The 21,891-nt window shown below is 34.7% G+C and overlaps 1 protein-coding gene across 2 annotated transcripts; it reads right to left on the reverse strand.

The window, feature by feature from the left end:
* Positions 1 to 3,031: 3,031 nt before the first annotated feature.
* Positions 3,032 to 21,628, reverse strand: LOC105830817 (tyrosine kinase receptor Cad96Ca). 2 transcript variants are annotated; one of them, XM_012670435.3, is made up of 8 exons: positions 20,154 to 21,628; positions 7,426 to 7,670; positions 6,813 to 6,925; positions 5,313 to 5,730; positions 5,000 to 5,173; positions 4,433 to 4,783; positions 4,050 to 4,355; positions 3,032 to 3,793 (listed from the first exon to the last, which is right to left on the reverse strand). In XM_012670435.3, the coding sequence occupies exons 1-8, from the start codon at positions 20,206 to 20,208 to the stop codon at positions 3,557 to 3,559; spliced, it is 1,899 nt and encodes a 632-aa protein (XP_012525889.1). In that variant the 5' UTR covers positions 20,209 to 21,628; the 3' UTR covers positions 3,032 to 3,556. The 2 variants fall into 2 exon arrangements, with proteins under 2 accessions (XP_012525889.1, XP_012525881.1); XM_012670427.3 differs by having other exon boundaries at positions 5,000 to 5,176; positions 20,154 to 21,627.
* Between the last annotated feature and the right edge of the window lie 263 nt (positions 21,629 to 21,891).

Raw genomic sequence — 21,891 nt, forward strand, 5'->3', positions numbered from 1 at the left:
AGAAAGACAATATATAACTTATATTTGTTTCTCCTAATTTTTGCAGCGATTGGATTCGTGTGAAAAGTTTATTGTATGTATGATAAAATTGTAATGCTATAAAAATTGCGACAAGATGCTGCTTATTTTGCTAAAAGCAGAACGCAATTAATCCATTATTATTAAGACTATGATTTAAATAGATGTTGTAATTTTATGGTGTTACAATGACATCACATTATGTAAATAAATTAATGTTTGCATGTTATATTCAGTATAACATGTGTATGGGGATATATTGTACAACTTTATTTAAATACATCAGTTATATTATATTAACTAAATTATTAATAATAAATAGTTAACTTATTGTCTATTTTTTACTTCAGATAAAATATTAAAATTAAAAATAAACTTACGATCATAAGATAATCTATCAGAAACTAACAGAAGAGAGCTTACAGTACCCTCTATCCCTATATTCTCAAACTACTTTTCTGTTTCACTTTCTTCCATTTGTACCATATGTAAGCACATACCTCGATTGGGATTGAAATTAAATAATTGAAGAAAATTAACGATTATCATTATTGATATAATTTTTTTAATAAGCATCTTGGATATTAGGTTAAAAAATTTAGTTGTATCATTTTATAAAACGTTAATACTTTATGAATATTTCAAGTCTATAATTTCAAATTTTAAAGAATAATTTAAGTTCTATAACAAACAGATCTTGTTCTTTAATTTTTGGTATCGCTGTAGAATTAGAAATATGTTACTCGTTGGTAACCTTTATAGGCATGACTACGTAGTTCAGTGCATACAGAGGTTCTAGTAAACAGATTTTATTTAAAAACATAGATATATTTGTTCTAAGATTTCTTAAAGTAATTGGCTTATAATAAGCTATATGCAAATAAGCAAAATGTTATAACACAACAATGTCGTATATTATAAAAATGGAATTTTTCTCTCGTAACTAATCGATTTATTAACAATGTGCAGTTTTTAAATAAAAACTGAATATTATATTTATTTGTAATATATAAATATGTACATACAAATATCAAGGTAATAATAAATCTTAAAATTAAATTATATAAATATAATTAATATTATATTATTTTAAAAAACTCGACATTTTTTAATAACTTTTATAAAATTGTCGGTTTTTAATAGAATCTTGGTAATGTAGCTGAAGCTAGCAGCCAAACGCCGATCTGCCAGGGCCGAATGTTATATAGGCGTTTCAAGGAGACACCATTCAATCAAATATTAAAAATTCCCTGCTTATGAGATTTTTAACGAACATTGAAAAATTTGCATAGGGTTTAGTCATTATAATACATAATCGATTATTTGCGACAAGACTTTAATTTACCAATTGTTATAATTTTTTAAAATTAAGTTTTATCGTTTTCCACGCCTCACGCCTAAATGCAAAATACCATTTCCTCCAAATTTGGATAGAAATACCTTTCCTTAACGCACAATCGACTGATCGATCATTCGCGAGAGGACGTGCATTTTCCTAATTGTTATAAATATTTTTAAAATTAATTTTTATCGTTTTTTGCGCTTCACGCCTAAACGCAGAATACGATTTCCACCAAACTTGGCTGGAAATATCTTTTCGTAACGTACAATCGACTGATCGATCATTCACGAGAGGACGTGCGATTTCCTAATTGTTATAAATATTTATTTAATTAACTTTTATCTTTTCATGCGCCTCACGCCTACACGCAAAATACGATTTTCTCCAAATTTGGCTGGAAATATCTTTTCGTAACGTACAATCGACTGATCGATCATTCGCGAGAGGACGTGCATTTTCCTAATTGTTATAAATATTTATTTAATTAACTTTTATCTTTTCATACGCCTCACGCCTACACGCAAAATACGATTTCCTCCAAACTTGGCTGGAAATATCTTTTCGTAACGTACAATCGACTGATCTATCATTCGCGAGAGGACGTGCATTTTCCTAATTGTTATATATATTTTTTTAATTAATTTTTATCGTTTGGAGCCTTGAAACTACTACGTCCTCGTCGTCGGCTTTGGATGCAGCAAAAAGCGGTAATGTACTTTACAAAAAAAATTGCTGCATTATTTTGGTGATCAACTCTGTTTTGCAAAAGTGCATTTTCATAAAAATTTCTTTTATACGGTTTATTAAGTCGTTAGACTTTAAAAAGTGTTTTCGTAGAAATTTGAAGACAGCGTTCTTTGTTTTTATCTGACGAACGTAATCAACCATTTAAAAAACCACTAAACAATTAATATTGATCGCGAATGACTGATCAGTTTTGTGCGTTAAGGCAAGGTATTTCCAGCCAAATTTGGTGGAAATCGTATTAAAAATTAGTTTAAAAAATTTATCACAATTAGTAAGTTACAATTCTTATCGTAAATGATCGACTATGTATTATAATGACTAAACCCTATGCAAATTTTTCAAAATTTATTAAAAATCTCAGAACCAGGGAATTTTTAACATTTGATTGAATGGTGTTCCCTGGATACGCTTATATGACGTCCGGCCCTATGTCGCTCGGCATTTGTCTGCTAGCTTTGACTGCTAGCTTTATCTACATATCTTGGTATGTACAAATATTTGTACAAAATATTTATACATGCTAATATTTTACTTTATAAAATTTTCAAACTAACTTTTAAGAATTCAGCAGTACTTCAGTAGTACTCTTTCATGTAGTTCGAATAATATGAAGAATTATTTTGCATATATAAACTACAGAAGTTTAATATTGAGCAAGCTTTGAGGAGTTGATAGCCTTATATTGGCTTATGTGCAAAAAATCTAAATTTCCAACTTCATTATTCTTAGCATGAAATCATCTTTTTTACTCTTTTACTTAATCGTTAATATATATTTTATATATTTGTGTAAAAGAATTTTATAGGAAAGAACATTCGATATATTTATTAAATTCAAAAAATACTTTTAATCATTGATATGAAATATATAATGAATGTTATTAATTATAAATGTGAAATAAAATAGGAAATATAGTTTCAAATGTACTATGTAAGTAGATTTATTTATTCTTACACACAATTGTACAATAACTTACAACAATGTTTTAACTCAGTACATATATACAAGTTCATGTCTAGACATGAATAGCGACTAAAGTATTAGGAATACTTTTCTTCGACTTGTAAGTGTGACGTCACGTTTAATTATATTTTCCATTCTTAGTTATTAGAATTGTCTATTTATCGTATGTACGCACACGTGAGTATTTAACAGAACGATCGAACAGTCTTATGCCGTGGCGAGCAAAAGGATCAAATCGTTCTCGAGCAAACTCATTATTGCAAAATGCAATATTGCTTTTTGATCAGTCATATAAATGATAATCCTCTTTGGCTAGAGGGATAAAATAATTATCAGCCTGATAATTTAGTTTAAAATGTTTCTCCGTGTAATTCATTATGTGTAAATGTATTGAATCAAATGATAATGATATTGTGGAAATATGTGGCAACTTATCTATACGAAAATCAGATCAACGACATAACGTTAGTGATCATCACGCGAATTTTACAGTTTTTCTCCGCTGAGATTGAGCACGTTGTAATATGAGTGATCCGGAAACCTGTCGAGCTCAATGTAATCTGTCTCGTCAAGCAGTAAACCTTCGGTCAAGTTAACGAGCTCGCCGAAGGACGGTCTGCACGCCGGATCCTTGTCCCAGCAGTAGTACATAATATTATAGAGTTCCCTTTTACAGTGTTCAGGTCTGTCTAATCTGTAGCCCTCTTTGATCTTTCTCATTACCTGCAAATATGTTTTGATGTAATGTATTTAAAGAAATTTTTCGCATATTTATTTTTTAATTCTACTGATTTAATTTGCTGTATTTATTAATTTCATTAGCTTAATTAGATATTTTTTGTTTCAAATTTTTTCAAATTTAATTAAATTTTGTCTTACTTTGTAAAACCTAATTTAAAATTACAACAAAATCAAAACATTAAGTTAAGTCAGTTAAATTAATTTAAGTAGATTAACTGATTATTATATATATTCTTACCTCTGCAGCAGCAAGACCAGGATACGGTGTCGATCCCAATGTCACGATCTCCCAGATCAGGACGCCAAAGCTCCAGATATCCGATTTAACGGAAAATATGTTATCGTATAAACTTTCAGGTGCCATCCACCTGATTGGCAGTCTACCTTCAGATTTTCTCTCGTAAATCTGATTAGCCGCTACGTCTCTGGCAAAGCCAAAGTCCGCCACTTTGCACGCGCGATTCTCGTCGATTAGAATGTTCCTGGCAGCTAAGTCCCTGTGAATGATACCCTTTGACGCCAGATATTCCATACCTTTGGCGATCTGTAAACAATAAGTTCGAATTCATTAAGTTAATTAACTATAAATTCTAGTCTGAAGTTCACGATCTGATCACTTACCTGGTACACAAATCCAGTAAGATCCCTGGAGGTTAATCCTGCCCCTCCGTGATTTCTTTCCTCTCTGGAGGCCCTGAGAAAACTCTGCAGCTTGCCGCCGCTCACGTACTCCAGAATGACGAACATGGGTTCCCGTTCGGTGCAACATCCTAGAAGCCGCACCACGTTGGGATGGGGATCTAGATTCTTCATGACGCGTAGCTCTTGAGCAAGATCCAAGCGTTCTCGCTCGGTGGCATTCTCTTTCAGAGTCTTCACCGCCACGATCGTGGGGCCGGATTTGCCATCGATATCTAGAGCCTCGCATTTCCACACCTGCCCGAAACAACCCTCGCCGAGGATATTAAAGACCTAGCAATAATTAATTAATTAATTAAAAAGTAATTACTTATTTGATTAATCGGGTAATTATTTAGAACTATAAATATAATTTATTTATTTAATAAATTTATGAACTTATGAAATAATTAATTAGCTAGTTAACTTAACCATTTGACAATTTTAATATTCAGAAATTTATTTTGAAAGATTTTGTGTTTGATTAATGATTTAGTGTAATGGTCATACCTTTAATCTATGCCTGGGAAATTCCCATTTATCCTCCTGTTTATTCTGAATGCCTGTTTGAAATTCTTTCTCCCACGGTTGATAACGATTGTTATGGGCCTTTGGACCTCGCCACCTCTTCAGGACGAGAGAAGGATCATCGGATAAATTAGAAACACTGACTGATGCCTGTTCCTTCTGAAAATCATTCTGTTCTAAATAGCTCGCTCTACTTGGATTAAAACAATTTGTTTAAAGATTAAAATATATATTTTATAAAGGTTTCAGATATAAAAAAGTTATATCTTTTTGAAATAAATTTTAATTCGAGTACCGTGCCCGTCTTGGATTTGCGGCTGCCACAGAATCTGTTTCTCAGGGACCAAGCGCCCATGCCAAGGCCCACAACGAGGGCGCATCCAGCCGCCACCGGGACCAACGTCATCGCCATGTCTTGCGAGGGTGGCGCGGCGGAGGGTGTGACCTTCGAACTCAACGCCGTACCCTCCACTTCGTTTATCCGGACGCTCTCTTCCGTGGCAGTATTGGTACTAATGGTACCGACACTGCTGTCATTTTCCTTAGGTTTTAGTTTCTCTATTTCAAGTTTTGTGGTTTCGGGATGATATTGTTTCGGCGGCAAAGGTGGCAAAGGTGAGGGGAAGCTCGACAGATTTGGTATCCCGATATTAGGTATCCCAAAGGGCGGTCGTATCCGGCCACCGGAACCATGTTGGTTTGAATATGGTATTCTGTTAAAAGGACCAGGAAGAATTTGTTTAAATTAGAATAATCAATAGTTAATCAAATTTGTTCCAAGTAAAACTTCATTTTTAACTCAATAGTAGTATAATTAAACATTTTTTAGACTTGATATTTTCAATAACGTTTATTTCTTAGGATTATACCAATTTTATTTATAAATATTAAATATTTCATTAATTGAACGATCCGTTGAATTAGCAATCTGACCAATACCCTTACGTTTTTATGTAAGAAACAATTTTTTTATAACAAGTACTTCTTACACTCTGTAATTTTTATCCGAGCCATGTCTGTTATCATTAACGAAGTGGAGCATGAATAATAGAACGGATCACCGACTGAGTCCCCTTAAGGTCACAGTGCTTTTTCTTTGCTTTGCTATATTAAATTGAGCAAAAATATCAATTTTTGCTCAGTTTAATACAATGTTTATTGAAATATTGAATTACATGATTTTTTTCTAAATATTATAAGAGATCTCAAATTAGATTAAATTATAGTTAAAGAAGTTTAATTCTTATAATGAATTTTATTCTTCGCGGAAATAATTTTTTAATTTTATATGCGGAAGAGATTTTTACCCAAATTAATAAATACAAATGATAAAATTGAATAAACATTTTGAATATACGACGCAAAGAGTTTAAAAATGTCAAAAAAATACAGCATATATCAAGACACCAAAACTTGCATTAACAAATCTCACATACATTTCAGAATTATTATTTGACCGAAATCCATAAATAATTTTAAAATGACATGTCTAACAGTAACTTTTTCTAGAGTACAAAGTATCAGCATATTTAGAAATTAATATTTCATTTTTATGTACATATTAGAACAATATCTGCTTATCTATTCAAAAGAAATCCAAAACATTTTAGAAATTCAACTTTCAACGTTAATGCAAATTAATCGATAAGAAGTATTTCTCTATGTATTCCACTTTTTTTGGAATACAGTATTCAGGTTCTGTGTCGTCATGTTTTTTTTTTTAATATACATGATGGATTGCATCGACCTATTAAAAATGCCAGTGTATGTGTGTTGTGAATACGTGACCACGCACCTCGTCTTTCCCCGATTCGGTGCCGATGCGTTCTCAATGTTGACATAAACCTCAGTCTTCGCGGTGAGCTGACCGTCAGAAACGGTCACATAGAGTAACAGGTTCTGGCCTGCCTGAAAAGAAGAATGAGCAAGAAGCGTAATTCAAGCGTCTCGACATCCGAGCATCCGCGAATGCCATATACGTAGACTGCTTTTGTCCAACATCGAAGATAGATCACGTTTTTTTTTATTCAACAAACCTTATTTTTTTACAGTATATATTAAAATATACAAAAAATATATAAATATGTATGATTAAGAATTTTTGTATTACATATGTATATTTAAAACATATATCTTTATAATAAATAAATAAATGCAATTAGCTTTGATAATAATTAATATAAAAGATGTATATCTAATTTATTAATAAATTTATTAATAAATTATTTAATAATCATTAAGGATTAAATATACTTTAAATTATATGACCTAGTTATGGACGTTACTCTCGCGTTTTATATTTTCAGAAAAATTATTTTTATTTTGAGTGATTTGAAACGTTGAAATTTTTTTCTAAAATGATTTTAGTAATTGATAGTTGTATCGATAGATTGATGGAAAGCACTTACTCTTCCCTTGAGAGTTTCGTTAAGAAAAACTATGCCGGTCCTGTTATCGATAAAGAAGGGTAATGGCGGCTGAAGCTTGTTCCCGTTGTAATGATCGTGTGGCTCCAGACCGTAAGTCAACTTGTCCTGCTCGTTGTCCTCGGCGCGGACCCTGGTTATGACGTTTCCCACCGGTTCGGTCTCCGGAAGCCTCCAGTTCCGATCCAGCCACATTATGGGCGGTGTATTATCGCTCAATTGGCTCCCTATAGGTAAAATAATTTGCTACTGATTTGTAAAACTTCAACATTTTTTGGCGCTTCGGTATTTTAAAACTTTACAAGTTCGAAACTTTAGAAATTGAAAATGAAACTTTAAAAAATCTGAAATTTTTTGGGACATTCAGAAAATCAAGGGAAATTAAGATTTTTGCGCTCTTTATTGAGCTTAATACACTTTTATCTTTAATTTTTTTTCCTTGTCCCCGCTTAGGTTTTATGTATCCTTTATTTTATGTATATATCATACTTCTTCGATTTGTTATATGTTATACATATTAAGAAATGTTAATGTTACAGTCTTGAATTGTCAAAGTTTTTCGTTTTAACTTCTAATCGCGTCAATCAAAGTTTCCGATTGAATTATTTACGGCTCTAGAATTCAACCGAGAATTCCGCTGAGACAATTAATGACTCTTCGTCACGGAAGGTTGACAACGCGACTGAAATCCCGTTGAAATCGGCTTCGATTCCTCGCGATCGCGAGCGCATTTCGAGCGCGAGCAGCGAGCTCGCAGCTTTACGCTCGAGTTCTAATTAGCCCTCGGTTTACCGAACGATAATGAGAGAGAACAGTGGGTGGAAGTGTGCGCGCGCACCGAGAGATCGGCCTTGATATGCATTCCTTCCTGGATTTTGAGTTCATATCGCCAAGTAGACTGTGACCCTGCGCGAGTTTCGTTTCGTGTATTTTCGACTGTTTCTCGTGTACGAAATCTCCGCTTTAATATATGTCCATTTGGAATTTTGTAATCTTTCGTGTTACCCACATTACAAAAGATCCCTCCTAATTAATTATATGTATTAAATTAATTATATAAATACCAAAGGTTTGCAGCAAAAGCAAATTATAGGAAGGTTTCTTTTTGAGGGGAAAGAAGTTGAAGAGAAAAGGAAATCGAGGTAGAGAGCGATTACCGCGGACGTTGTTTGTTAAAGGAATTTCCTGCGAGGCACGTAATCTCTCGTATTGTCTTCCTCGCGTAACCAGTGATTCCCGCGTTATTGCCTGCACCTTCATCTTCATAGCGTTCCCGCGTAAGAAAAAGCGAATAACTGGACCTCGCGGCGTCCTACACCTGACCGTGCGCATCTATCTGACGAATAATCGTGCGGCGATTTCGCGGTAACCACACGCCAACGCGATCCTCGACCTCTCTCTCTCTCTATAGGAACGATCGGTCCGGCGAGTTTATGGTCGGAATAGAAAGTCACGACGACGTGCGGTCGCGGCCGGCGAGGAGCGTTATGATACCGGCCGGCCGATCTGATATGGCGCGAAAGGCGCGCATGTGTACTAGAAATAGAAAGTGCATCGTGTGCGAGCGCGAGCGTGCGCGTTCGCAATTCGAAAAATTCAGATTTACCTCGGCTCGGTTCGGCCAGTGATAATGAATCTCTCTCTCCTTGCGAATATCGCTTCCTTTTCGCGAGCACAAATTGCATCTCACTAGCGTCATTATGCTCTCCTGACGTCTGACAAATCCTCAGGTTGATAGTAAAATAATAGGAATGGACTTTTAATCGCGCAGCACGAAAAGGAAATGACCTGAGTCGAGCCAATGGGAGCTCGACAATTTCTTCTCTCGTGGCAAGAAGTTAAATGAGATTCAGCGGAATTCATCTGTCGTTAAGATAATTAATATACAGCGTGACTTTATAGAGACGCTCGTCCTCTCTTTTACGGCGTGTCCCGCGGCGGTTCAACGCGGGTAAAACAGATTGCAATCCAACGACTGTGTTTTCAATCTAACAATCGTTTTCAAGTCAATGAGCCACCGTTCGGGAGGAAGACGACGTGGCCGCGGTGCTTTCGCAGAGTGCGACGTAACCGTGACGATCTTCATAATGGTAGCGGTTTTAACTTCGGGCGCTCTCTTCTCACCACCCTTCGTCGTAATCGTGGCGATTATTCATGAGAATATAGCGCAGTAACTGTATTCTCACGGTGCAGTGACTTCAATACCGCTATAACGCGCCGCCGCTGCGCGTCTGAGACGCGCTGCTCGCGAGCGAAGACAAGCGGGGCTCATTGTAATGCAGCGCGGCTCTCGCCATAATCGCTCGGCGTAGCGCATTCGTATCAATGTCAATCGCATCACGGATCGGATAAAAATAAAGATTCCGCGCACAGATCGGGCGCCCCCGCGAATAAGTATGAACGAGATGACGTCGAATAGTACCGTAAACCACGGTTACATTGTCACAGGAGCGTCGTGAGGTGTCATTGTTTTTTTTTTTCTTTCCTTTTTCATTTGCTCGAAGCAGCGTCAATGACTTGTCAATTGGTAATAAAAACACGGTGACAACATAAATGAAGGGATCGACGAACGCTTGAGAATAATTTATTTCTATTTTTTTAATATTATTTTATTTTATTCTGATTTCAATGGCAAATTATTGAATAAATTTAACTGAGATATTAATAAAATCATATAAGCAAAGTTTACTTCGATGGAATTTCAATTTAAAACGTTTTCAGCTCATTACGCTGCTAACGATTGACTCTAAAATCTATTCCAAAATTACTGAAAGAATCTAAGATAAAAACTGCGGCTGGAGTTGCGTGTGAGATTTTCTTTAAAATTAGTTTCTAGCAAATAAAATATTACAGATGCAGAATTAAAGGGCATTCCGGTGCAGCGAACGCCGATCGTAAAGCCGATCGCCATTGCGATTGGGACTTTCCCAAATCGGCGGGCAACAAGTTTCCTTTCGAATCGTTATTCTCCGGACACAGTGACGTGTCTAACGTAAAAGAGACGCGGACGCGTCGGTTTCTCGGACTTTCTCGGATTTTCGTCCGCGCGTTTTCTACCTTTAACATCGCCGGCCGACGACGACGGTGGAATCGTCGAGACCGGAGGTGCGAAAGGTTCTCTCGTGAGACCACGAAGAGCATGGTCAGTCCGGCGATGCGTCCCGAACAGCACGGAGAAAGTGGGACGATGAAAGTGCGACCGAACGACCGTGTGTGCGTTTGTTTTCGTGCTTGCAATTGTGTTGGGGTATGTCCGCATCGTCGAGAGAACCGCGTCTTTTTTTTTTTTCTTTACCGGCGGCGGCGTCTTATCGAGCACGATGATAAGGATGACGATAAGATAAGGCACGATAAGGAGCCGCAGGCTCCCGGTATTCCATTTTGTTAGAGCCGTGTCTTTTTTTTTTTTTTGGTATTGTAGATCAAGGAATATTGCTCACGACGAGCATTGCGTGATCACCGATCCCGATACTCCTCAGATAATTGATGGCTGCGATGTCCCTGATCAATTTGCAACTATGATTGTTAGCGCAGCGCGGATTATCATTACCGAGCGCGCTGTCCTTTGGACATTGAAATCTTGGTGCTCGCTGGAGTCACCGGCGGCAGGTCGCCCTACTTAGTGGATGACCGGTTAAAGGAAACTCCGCTGTACTCCCTGCGGAGGGGCTTTCGAAAGAGGCAGGTGGAGTCTCAGGCCTTTCACAGTAATCCTTGGTCGACTATCCTGGTAGATTTACCTCGGGGATGGAAAGTATCTTGCTGTTACATGATTTTAATTGCACAAATAATCCGATTAAAATTTTAGAAAAGGTAATTCGGCCAAAACTGTTTATTAAGCAATTAAAGAGAGTTTTATTTGTCGAGAGAGAAAGAGGCGTCGTAAAAAAAAGAGTGTCAATCCTTAGGTAAAGCTACTTTTGTGACATGAAAATCTGGTTTGTTTAAAATCTGGTTTGTTTAAAATTCTAAAGGAAAATCTGCGGTTAAGTTACTGCGATTTGTTAATTATTTTTGAGAGAAACTTGATTATCATCGGGGTGAGAGTCAGATGGGCAATTTCGATCCTTTCACAATGCTTCTTTCACAATTTTCTTTTTCTAATAAATGGAAGATGTCGTTTTTCGATAAGTGTAACGTTTTTCAGAGAAAAACCGTCACTGAAATCTCGAGGGAAAAAAAAACGCACATTCGCGGCCTTTGTTAATTTAATGTGCCGTTAATGCAATAAAATTTACTGCCGTCAAGGTGACGGAATCTCAGAAAAGAGACAGATAGTCCGGTAGAATTTCAATCTCCTTTCACAATGATCCTTGAGAGCTACTCGATATAATTATCCTTTGTGCAAGGCGTGATAAAGAAATCTTGTTTCCGCAAGAATGATCATTTTAGTCCGAAAAAAAAACTCAACTATGCGTAATCTTGCAGGAAGAATTACAGTTAGTCGAAGTTAGAGAAAAGCGCGTTGTCATCTCGAGGTGAGAGGCTTCAGAAAAGCAAGCAAGTAAATGAGAGTAGGCAGACGGTATTTCAGTCCTTTCACAATAATCCTTGAGGCCGATCCAATATAATTACCACGTATAATAAAACAGAACGGAAAGTGTCCCCCTTCCGCACGTTTTAAATTTTATTTGCTCTTTTTACATATGGCATACTTCAATCATCAACAAGAATTCTTCCTTTCCTTCTCTCTTTCTGCAAAACTTAAATTTATTTTAAGTGAACAACTTATAGATATTTAATTTAGTTGTTATTTATCACTATATATAAATCTTTATTTAATTAAGGCCTTCTCTCTATCTATATCATTAATAAAGTACCATTAACGTATCTTTTCTCTTAAAAAAGTTTTCAAGTATGCATCTTATATATATGTCAAATATATGTACATGTATGTCAAATTTCAGAAACTTATTTTTATTAAAAATTTCTTATTTTGCTGGTGTTTTATTAATCATAGTGGATTTTATGATATGGCTTGTATATCAATATTGAAGCGTTTCATGTTGAGATTTCCAATGGCTTTCTAATAAATCAAAAGACACGTGGAAAAAATCTTGTCGGCGTTATGAGCGTTTAGTTAAACCGCAAAGTGCTAAAGCTCGCTCCTCAAGACGAATTGACCATCGAGCACGCTGCTGATGACTCTAGGCAGGCGGTAGCGCTCATCGCTAAAGCTGTCGCTAATGGCTAGAAAGTCCGGCCTTCGTGATTTATGCATCGAGCTTGTTTCTCTCGTGAGAGAGCACTCGCTTCGGCACAGACAGGTGTAACGAAAACGGGCGAAGCCCGGAAATTGATTGGTCGATCGCCGATCGCAAATTAACTGAGCGAGCCGAGGATGCGCTCCCTCGTAATTATTTGCCATCGTTAATCAGCACCAATGTATTGACTCACAATAATTTAGCGCCTATACATCACCGGCAAATCGCCGCCCCATTACACATCGACGGTATCCTTTCAGATGTATCTTCATGCGATTTACATATGAATTTAAAGACGTACGCAATGATTAATAGATCTATAATAGTAATGTGAAATAATTTATCATTTGTTAATTTAAACAAAACGAAATATTCACAATTAATTTAGTATTATTAGATAATAGTTACTATCTGAAGTACCTTGCGGAGTAAATAATTAAAATACCTTACACGCGAAGCTCTGCAACTTCTCACAGTTCGTGATCTCGATTTCAAGCGAATCTCGACGGCGGGCGAATTATTGTAAGGAAAGCACGCGAACGTGGTTGCTTTGTTAAAATTAAAAAGATAATAACGATACAGTTTTCTCATGTGTCTCGTACACGGTGGAAGGATTTCCAAAGTGTAGAGAGTGTGCAATCACGGCAAGTGCAATTTTCGTGTGACTCATGGGGAATGGTGCAGCGATAAAGTAACGCGAGACGTTCAACAGGATCTGAAAGTGAACCACTCGATTTCCGTCGCTGGATCGCGGAGCCTTCGAGCCGACGATGTTTTCTCGTTAATCAGACACGATCATTTCTTCGTCTTTCAAATATTTCAAATTCTGAGAACAATTGTCAACGTAGTTTCGGGGACCGATCAATTTATCAATTTACACTCGGACAGATATTAATTCTAATGCGTAGAAAACCGATTATTTAACTTTAAACAATGAATACTTATTTTTAATAAAGAGTTTTCTTAATAATTGTCCTTAAGTTATACTCGTCACAAATAAGGAAATTGAATTTATCACTTAATATTCTCTTGATTAAAATGTCACACTATATATACTAAGATTCAGAGAATGTATTTACACAAGTTTATTTTAAGTAAATATTACTTGTTTTAAATAAATAGTGAAAAAATATATTTTAAGCTTATTATTAAGGAAATATTATATATATAAAGATAATCGTTATTTAAAAGGAGAAAATTAAAATTAAATAATCGTTTTTCTCAGCACAAGAGTGACATTTTTTTACGTGTATTTTTAAAGTTTTAATAATTATATTATTGATTGCTTCTCTAATTAATCTAGATGTGGATTTAATTTTATGAGAATATAAAAATACAAAGATACTGCAGAAAGTATGAATACAAATGTAAAAAAGGAACATATGTTTGTTTTTAGATATATAATAGAAATGATTACAAATAAATAAAAAGAAATATTTTAATAATTAAAAATCTTACATTTTTAATGGCCACTTTTTGCAATCATATGAGCGCAAATTGCTGACTGAAAACGAAAAACTTTGGAAAATACACGTGACCGGGCCAAGGCCGTGACTCATTGGAACGCGCGTGTTTCCGGGTACTGTGAGTGCCGAAAGAATACTTTTTTGTTTCTGCTATCTCGATCGCGGTGAACTGAGAACCGAAACGAAGCAAACCGGAGAACTTTCACTTCACCTGGTGAGGTCATCGTCGGTCCTTAAATATTCTCCGGCGTGACGCTTCACTTTCATGCATGGCGACGCTTTCGAGACTTTAAAAATCGAGCCGAGCGAGCGAGCCGGCGAAGCGCGATCGTGTTTTAACGATCTTTACGTAACATTCTCGAGAAGGCTCTCGAGAAGGCTCTCGATATCTCCTCCGGGATTCCCGTGAAGTAGGAAATGTCAGTTTTTATTTTAGCAAAGAAAGAACAAGAGAGAGAGAGAGCTCACTTTATATAAAAAGTATTGATCTTTTTGCTCTGAATTTATTAATTTTTAAAATATGATAAGAATTGAAAATATAATAATTAGAATATTATAAATGTATAGCTTTCAGAGATATTTATAAAAATATATTTAAAAATTTTGGAAGAAATCGACTTTTAAAAAAAAATTACTTGGATATGCCATACCTATGATAACTGAGGGTTAATCTGCTTTATTTCTGTTTAAAACATGCTAATCGTCGTAAAAGTTTGTAAAATACTAAGATTTCTATGAGATCGCACATTTAATGATGGTAATTTAATCTAGTTTTTAACTAAAAATAGCGGCTGTGTTATGCAAATCTTTATATTAACATCAATGATGAAAGATCTATTAATTATTATATATAATCATTATACTATATATAATTTACATCATGTGCCAATTTTTAATGAAACTCTTGTAAGAAAATATAATGTGTGTGAACATTCCTCTGAGGTTTAGACAGACTTTAATTTTCACAACAAACATTTTACGATTTTTTATGTATATTGCATATTTGCTGATACTGAATGATTTTTTTTTTTATGGCAAAGTTTACGAATTTTTTGTGAATTTAAAATTGATTTTTCTTTTGTAAGAATTTAATTATTAATATAATGTTTACAACGTTTGATAATTATTAGATCTAGTACATAAGTTATTGACAGTAATAGAAATCATTTTGAATGAGTAATATTATTACAAGTACTTCTGTAGATATTTTAATTTGTCAAAATAGTTTATAAACTAACATACGCTTATGCATAGATCTAAATATTACACTAAAAGTTACATAAAACATTGATGTCAAGTTATTTAGAAGATTTAATCGTAGAGGAACGCGTGATTATGTACGGTTATAGATATATTCTTTAAACATTTATCGTAGAAACAATCGCGACAACAACGGGAACATACGTTTACAACATTCATTATTTACTGACACAAGCAATTTCTGCGTAATGTAATGTCGGGAAAAGCGCATTAACGACAACGAACGGGCACAATAAATAGCCCGCAAAACTGCCGAAGAGCTGTCTAGAACTGGTTGCGAGCGATTCTTGTCTGGTGAGAAGAATGCCCGCATAAACGATCTTATGGCTGCGCCGTAATAACGTGTGTCCGTCGCATTTGCATCTGCCATACTGATGATTTCCTGCCTTAAGTTGAAATTACAGAACGTTTATATGCGCGAATACAAATTCTGCTATGAAAATTAAACCGCTATATCTTAACTGAAAAATTATGTAAGAATGATAATATAAATGAGATTGAAAAAATTGATTAAAAAAAAAAAATTACTATGCGAACTGAAAGAGAATTTTTTAAATCTAAATTTTTTGATCGGATAAAGTTTATTTTGATTGGAATTGCGTTACATTTTTTAAATAACTTTTTTATTATCTCAAGATATATAATTTTGCGCTTTGGATTTAGGTTTTTGCTTCAGGTATACGTCCACGCGTTTATTTTGTAGAATTTATTTTTTCGGATAAACCTGTCTTCCCCGGAAACCAGAATCGTAAAGAAGCTCAGGCACGCAACGCGAGTCAACACATCGTGACTAATAAATCGTGATATGACGCGCGCGTGAAGAAGATGGCCCGAAGACCGTGCTATTGCAAGGAATTCTACGAGTCAGTGGAAACGCATTTCGTTCCCCTCCGCGTCCGCACGGTCGACGAGCCTTGGTGTCAGTGAAGGTTAGGTATGGGTTCTTGCTCGGTGTCTGATGACCCGATTTATACTGTCTCTGTGCTTGAACGTTGTTAATTTTCCCGCAAAGTCTTATACCAGTAATTTCATACGGGAGCCTTCATTTCTTATTCTTTTCTCCGCCTTCTTTAAGATGATAGAATTATTTTCTATTTAAACTTTCAAAATTTGACAATTATTTTTTATTATCTATTATCTAAAATAATTCTATTAATTATTTAAAATACATTTATTATATACAGATTGATTTGCTTTAAATGATTACATTTAGACGTTTTTGTACTCTTATTCGTGCTGCTTTTTGAAATAGTTTCTCAGATATGGATATTTATTATCTTTGTCTTTGAAAAGGAAAGAATTGAATCAAGGCGGACTCCCATTGTGAGACCTAACCACTGTTGAATGTCCCGGTTATGCGACCGCCAGGTGCAGCGTATTAAAACAGAGAGGAACCTCTCTGATATTAATACCCGCGTCTGGCGAGTTTGCGATCGTGTCACTGCTTCACCGTGCTGCGAATAAAATTTGTCCTCGCCATTTGCGCGCACTTCTCCCGACCTTCTTCGTGTACCGTTTTACTGCTTCAAGATAATCCCTGCGACAAATCCTTACACACTTTACGTGTAGTTTATCAGTTTCCTTTTTTTAATTAATAAATGTTGCGATATGTAAAACATATTGCGTAAAATATATACGCATTAATGACTATATTTGCCGGGTAAAATCAATAAAAATAAATAAAAATTACTTTCTATTTATTTTTAGTTATTTTTATTGTTGTTTTAGTTGTTTATATATATATATATATATATATATATATATATACATATACTTGTTATTATTTAATAGAAAATTAAATGAAAATAATTGTGTACCATTGGCAAAGATTTCGCAAGAAACTGTATGATATCAGTTAACGAGAACACAAAAAGAGGGTTTACGAGGCGAGTATTCCTGGCATGCGTAGACTGTCCGCTTTTATTTTTCCGGTAGAGCTACACCGTATACACAATATACATACGTACCGAGAGCTGTTGCTATTCCGACTTATACTCTGTTCGAACTTTCAAATGATATCGAAATATTCGAACCACGTAGCTCGAGAAATTCTGATAATCCAGCAATCGTATGCTTGCATTCATTACATGTACAATTCCCAGTCATGAACTGCACAACTTGAAAAACAAAATGTGCCTTCAATATCGAGAGAGAGAGAGAGAGAGAGAAAATACAAATTTAGAGTTGGATCAAATGTTTACATTAAAAAAATAAGATATAAATATTTTGAATTATATACATGATATATAAAAGGAAATTTAAATTACATGTAATATAAAACCTAAATTAATATATAGAAATTAATTAAAAAATTTAAAAGAAGGAAATATTTGTAAGCAAAAAAATTATTAATTTGTAAGATGTTAAATTTTTATAAGAAAGATAGTGTTGAATCATGAATAAAGCTTTTAATGTAAAGGAAGCTCGCCGCGAAACAGCTGTAATTATCCACAAAACCACATGCTTCCTGGCCACAGTTAATTACTCCACGAAGGATTAATCATGTCAAGTGTGATGTATATGCACGAGATCGACAGGAGGTGCGATATGTACTTATGCATGATGTAAAGAAACTAGAACTCAGGAATGCATATTATTTTTTAGAAGTTTATTTTAGATTATTTAGATTATTAGTTTTGGATTATTTCTCTTTTAGATTATTTCTTCTTTTAGATTATTTCTTCTTGGCAATAGAATAAAATACTATATTATTAATCAATTTTGTTTAATAATATTTTATTATTAAATAAAATGTAAATGTATATTCTTTGAAAACATAAAAAAATTTTAAGATGTATTTTTTACAGATAAATATGATAATTTTAAATTGAAAAGTGTATTTATTATTATTTGTTTTTTTAACAAATAATAAATTGCTTGTTGATAATATGATTTTATTTTAGTTATGAAATAACTTTGAAAGATCCTGTTTTTTCTTATTGTCTGTTTTATTCTTTCTGTACAAGCTGAAATTTAACTTATCGTGAGCTTTAAAATTTATTGCCAAGGCTTGAGTTGCGAAGTCCGATTGCTATTATTTACACACTCGACTAATTGAAGTTTTTACCGATGTCAATGTGTCTATAGAATTGTTTATAGAGATGCAAAATAGCCATTCTTCTGTTTTTGTTGCGTTCTTCGACCGCTCTTGAATGCACATTCTCGTAATCATGTCGCAACTGTTACCGCGCACGCGATCAGTTGCTCCTCCAGCTTTCTTCGGTAATTATCTGAGCTGAGAAAGAGGAACTTGACAAAAGGCCGGCTCTGAAGGTCTTCGCAAGACTTTCTTGATATTATGAACTTTCTATTTGCTCAAATCCTAATCCCTCGACATTGAAAATGATTATGGATAAGTGACATGGATAGTGATGTCGTGAATGTCGCTTAAACAATATGTCATTATTACATCATTTTTGCACTACAGTGAATATTTCTACATTTTTATAATTTTGAGATTATTTGTACATGTAAAATTTATTATGAGAATGTGCATTTAAGAGTGGCCGAAAAACGCGACAAAAATAGAAGAATATTGTGCACAAAAGAATAATATAATACAGTGAAAACTATGTAATTATATAATTATATATTTATTACATATAAAATGAAGTCAAGAAATAAATATAAAATGTTTATTTTATATTTTTTAGTATAAAATATTAAAGAAATATAATATTTATATATTTTATAATGTAAAATTATTATAAATTTTCAAGCTTGTGATCGCAATTTAAGATAAACATATAATAATGGAAAAATTAATTTTAGAAAGATTTTTTTTTTATTTAAAAAGATTTGTTGAAAATTCAAGGCTGTAATTATTATTTTTTGGTCATATGTAAAGATTATATAAGGAATATTAAGAAAAATTTTCTTAACAATTTTAAAATTTTTTATAAATTTAGAATAGAAACGAATTGTTCTGCGAAAATAACGTGAGACTGTTATTGCAAAAAAAAAAGATATCTTGTTACACAGCAAGGCAACTTTATAATAGCATAGTTGGTCTGGAGAGAAAGGAATCGCTGGCGTAAGCAAGATCTACTACACCGAATCGTTGTTATTTTACATCTCCGTTGTCTCTTGCGCGAATAGCAAAGTTATCTCTTCTAGATGAAAAAAAATATGTTGCTTGTTTAGATATCAAAGTAGCGATCTTTTGCGTGTTTAGAGATCGTGCTCCAGCATCCATATACATCTGAATATGCGCGGCTTTCTCCATGACATATTAGAAAGCGTACATATATTATAAGTATATATATTTTCAAATTATCTTACACAGATATCTTTTCAAAAGTACACATATATAAGTGTTAAAAATTATTTAAATAAAAAAATGTAGAACTTTAATCAGCAATTCGGAATTATCTTTTATGGAATTATTGCTAGCGTATTTTCTTATTAAGTCATTGTAAAAATGGATAGTTTAGAATCTATTAATTCCACAAGTGCTGTAGATTGCTCTCTCTCTCTTTCTCTCTTCATCTAGAACACTGAGAGGCGGGTATTTCTACCAACATATCTTTTTTTTTTCTCTCTATTTTATGAGATATCGGCGAGTTCTTAGATCTTTGAATTCTCCATTTCGCAACAGTTTTACTCTACAAATTCTAATGCACCTTTTTTAATGCATGAATTCCGCATTTATAATTTATTTTAATTACTTAATGTTGCAAAAAAGATTTAGATTATATTTTTTTTAATATAATCGAAGATATTGTAAAAAATACAAATATGTTCCAATCCGCCGATCGGTATAATCCCGCATTAAACTCACCAGCACATATCCAGAAGCACAGCGTCGCTGCCACGACAGGCCACCAGGCCGACATCGCGCTACATCGATGATCCACGATGACGATGATCTGCGAGAAATTTCAGCGTCACTCCATTCGATACGTCTCATCCGGTTTGCACTGCAATCTCACTCGAATCGTTTCGATATTCACACAGATCACTCGATATTTACGAGATACGCACACCTCATCGATTTTAACACAATCATCCATTTAATCTCTATTTATTAGAAGAAATTACTATTCGTCGACAACCAGATCCAAATACGGTATTCCGAAGCGGAGGTCCAATTTGACGCCACGGAAATGACCGTTTAGTTCAAAGATGGTGCTAGGAATTGCCGATGAAGTCGGTGATTATTCTCGAAACGTGTACACGTTATTATCACGCTGCTTTTATCATATCCCTCTCATCACGCAAGTCTGTTTTCTCTTTACGCATCTTCTATACTCTTCAGCTTTCGCGCTTTTGCTCACAAACAACTTGCTCCTTCAACAGGCAATCTTATTTTGAATTTTAGAGCTTGCAGTTAATTACGGGTTAATTTGAAAAATATAAAAATGCGAAAATGTTACTGGAGTCCCCGACACACATTGCGTGCAATTCTTCCGAGGTCTTTTGGCGAATCAACGGTAATCGCTACTTTCTCTCGCTCCTCGGGCAATAATGATTTATTTTTCAATTTAATTATTACAATATTTTGTAATAAAAATTCTTTAATATTGTATGAATTAGCCGACTTGTTATTATTTCGATATTAATAATATTATTAAAAAACAATTAATTTTTTGGGACACTGCTCACAAATCGATTGATGGTTTATCTTCTTCGCGTGTCTCCTCAAGTCGGGCTTGGGCCCGCCGCGGTGCGTGCAGACATCGCGGTCCTCCCCGGGATCCACTGAGGACCCCGATCGTCGAATGCAATTCTTTGACGGATCCAATGTAACTTTGGATTCGCGTACTCTTCAGATTACGCAGATTACGGATTTCGCACTATGGTTTGCACATCCTCAAGCGAAGTAACGAAGGCGCGTCAGGAGTGCCCGACAGGGAACGAGTTTGACGACGGCTGGCGAACGGAGCGCCGACGCGACTGTGGGGCCGCGACGTCGCGACCTGTTCCACGACCGTACTCGGTAAATCGGTACAGTGACGTATACCAGGATGGGCCCCTTGGGGTTACGGATTTCTGAATAAAATACGAAAGATCTAAAAGACGTTTCCTTAAAGTAGCTTAAAAAAAAAACGCAAATGGGGAGAAAATGATATTATGTTAAAAACAGAATATGTCAATTTTCTTTTCCTCGGTGTTATTGTTACTGTATCGAGAATTGTCGAAAATTGTAGGAAAGTGAAACTTTAAAGAAGATTTTAAATTACCGAGAGCTGTTTTAAGATGATAATTTCCGAAGAGTTTCTTTCAAGGAGCAAAATTTTTTTCTTACAATATGATATAATTAATATAATTATATATTTTCCGTAAAAACTCTGTTTTGATAATATTTTTTTTCAAGTTGTAGTCAAATTTGTTTTATTAATTAAGTTAATATATCGAATAATTTTATGTCACGGGTACCCGAAGCTTTTAAGACGATGCCGATCCGGTAGCGCCGCCATCATCGTTGTCGTACAAGTTGCAATTGTCGGCCGGAGAAAATAAACCGCCAATGGCGTAGAATTCCACGGATTCATCGTGAAATTAAACATAATTTTTCG

The sequence above is a fragment of the Monomorium pharaonis genome, chromosome 5 (assembly GCF_013373865.1).
Source record: "Monomorium pharaonis isolate MP-MQ-018 chromosome 5, ASM1337386v2, whole genome shotgun sequence".
Taxonomy (NCBI): domain Eukaryota; kingdom Metazoa; phylum Arthropoda; class Insecta; order Hymenoptera; family Formicidae; genus Monomorium; species Monomorium pharaonis.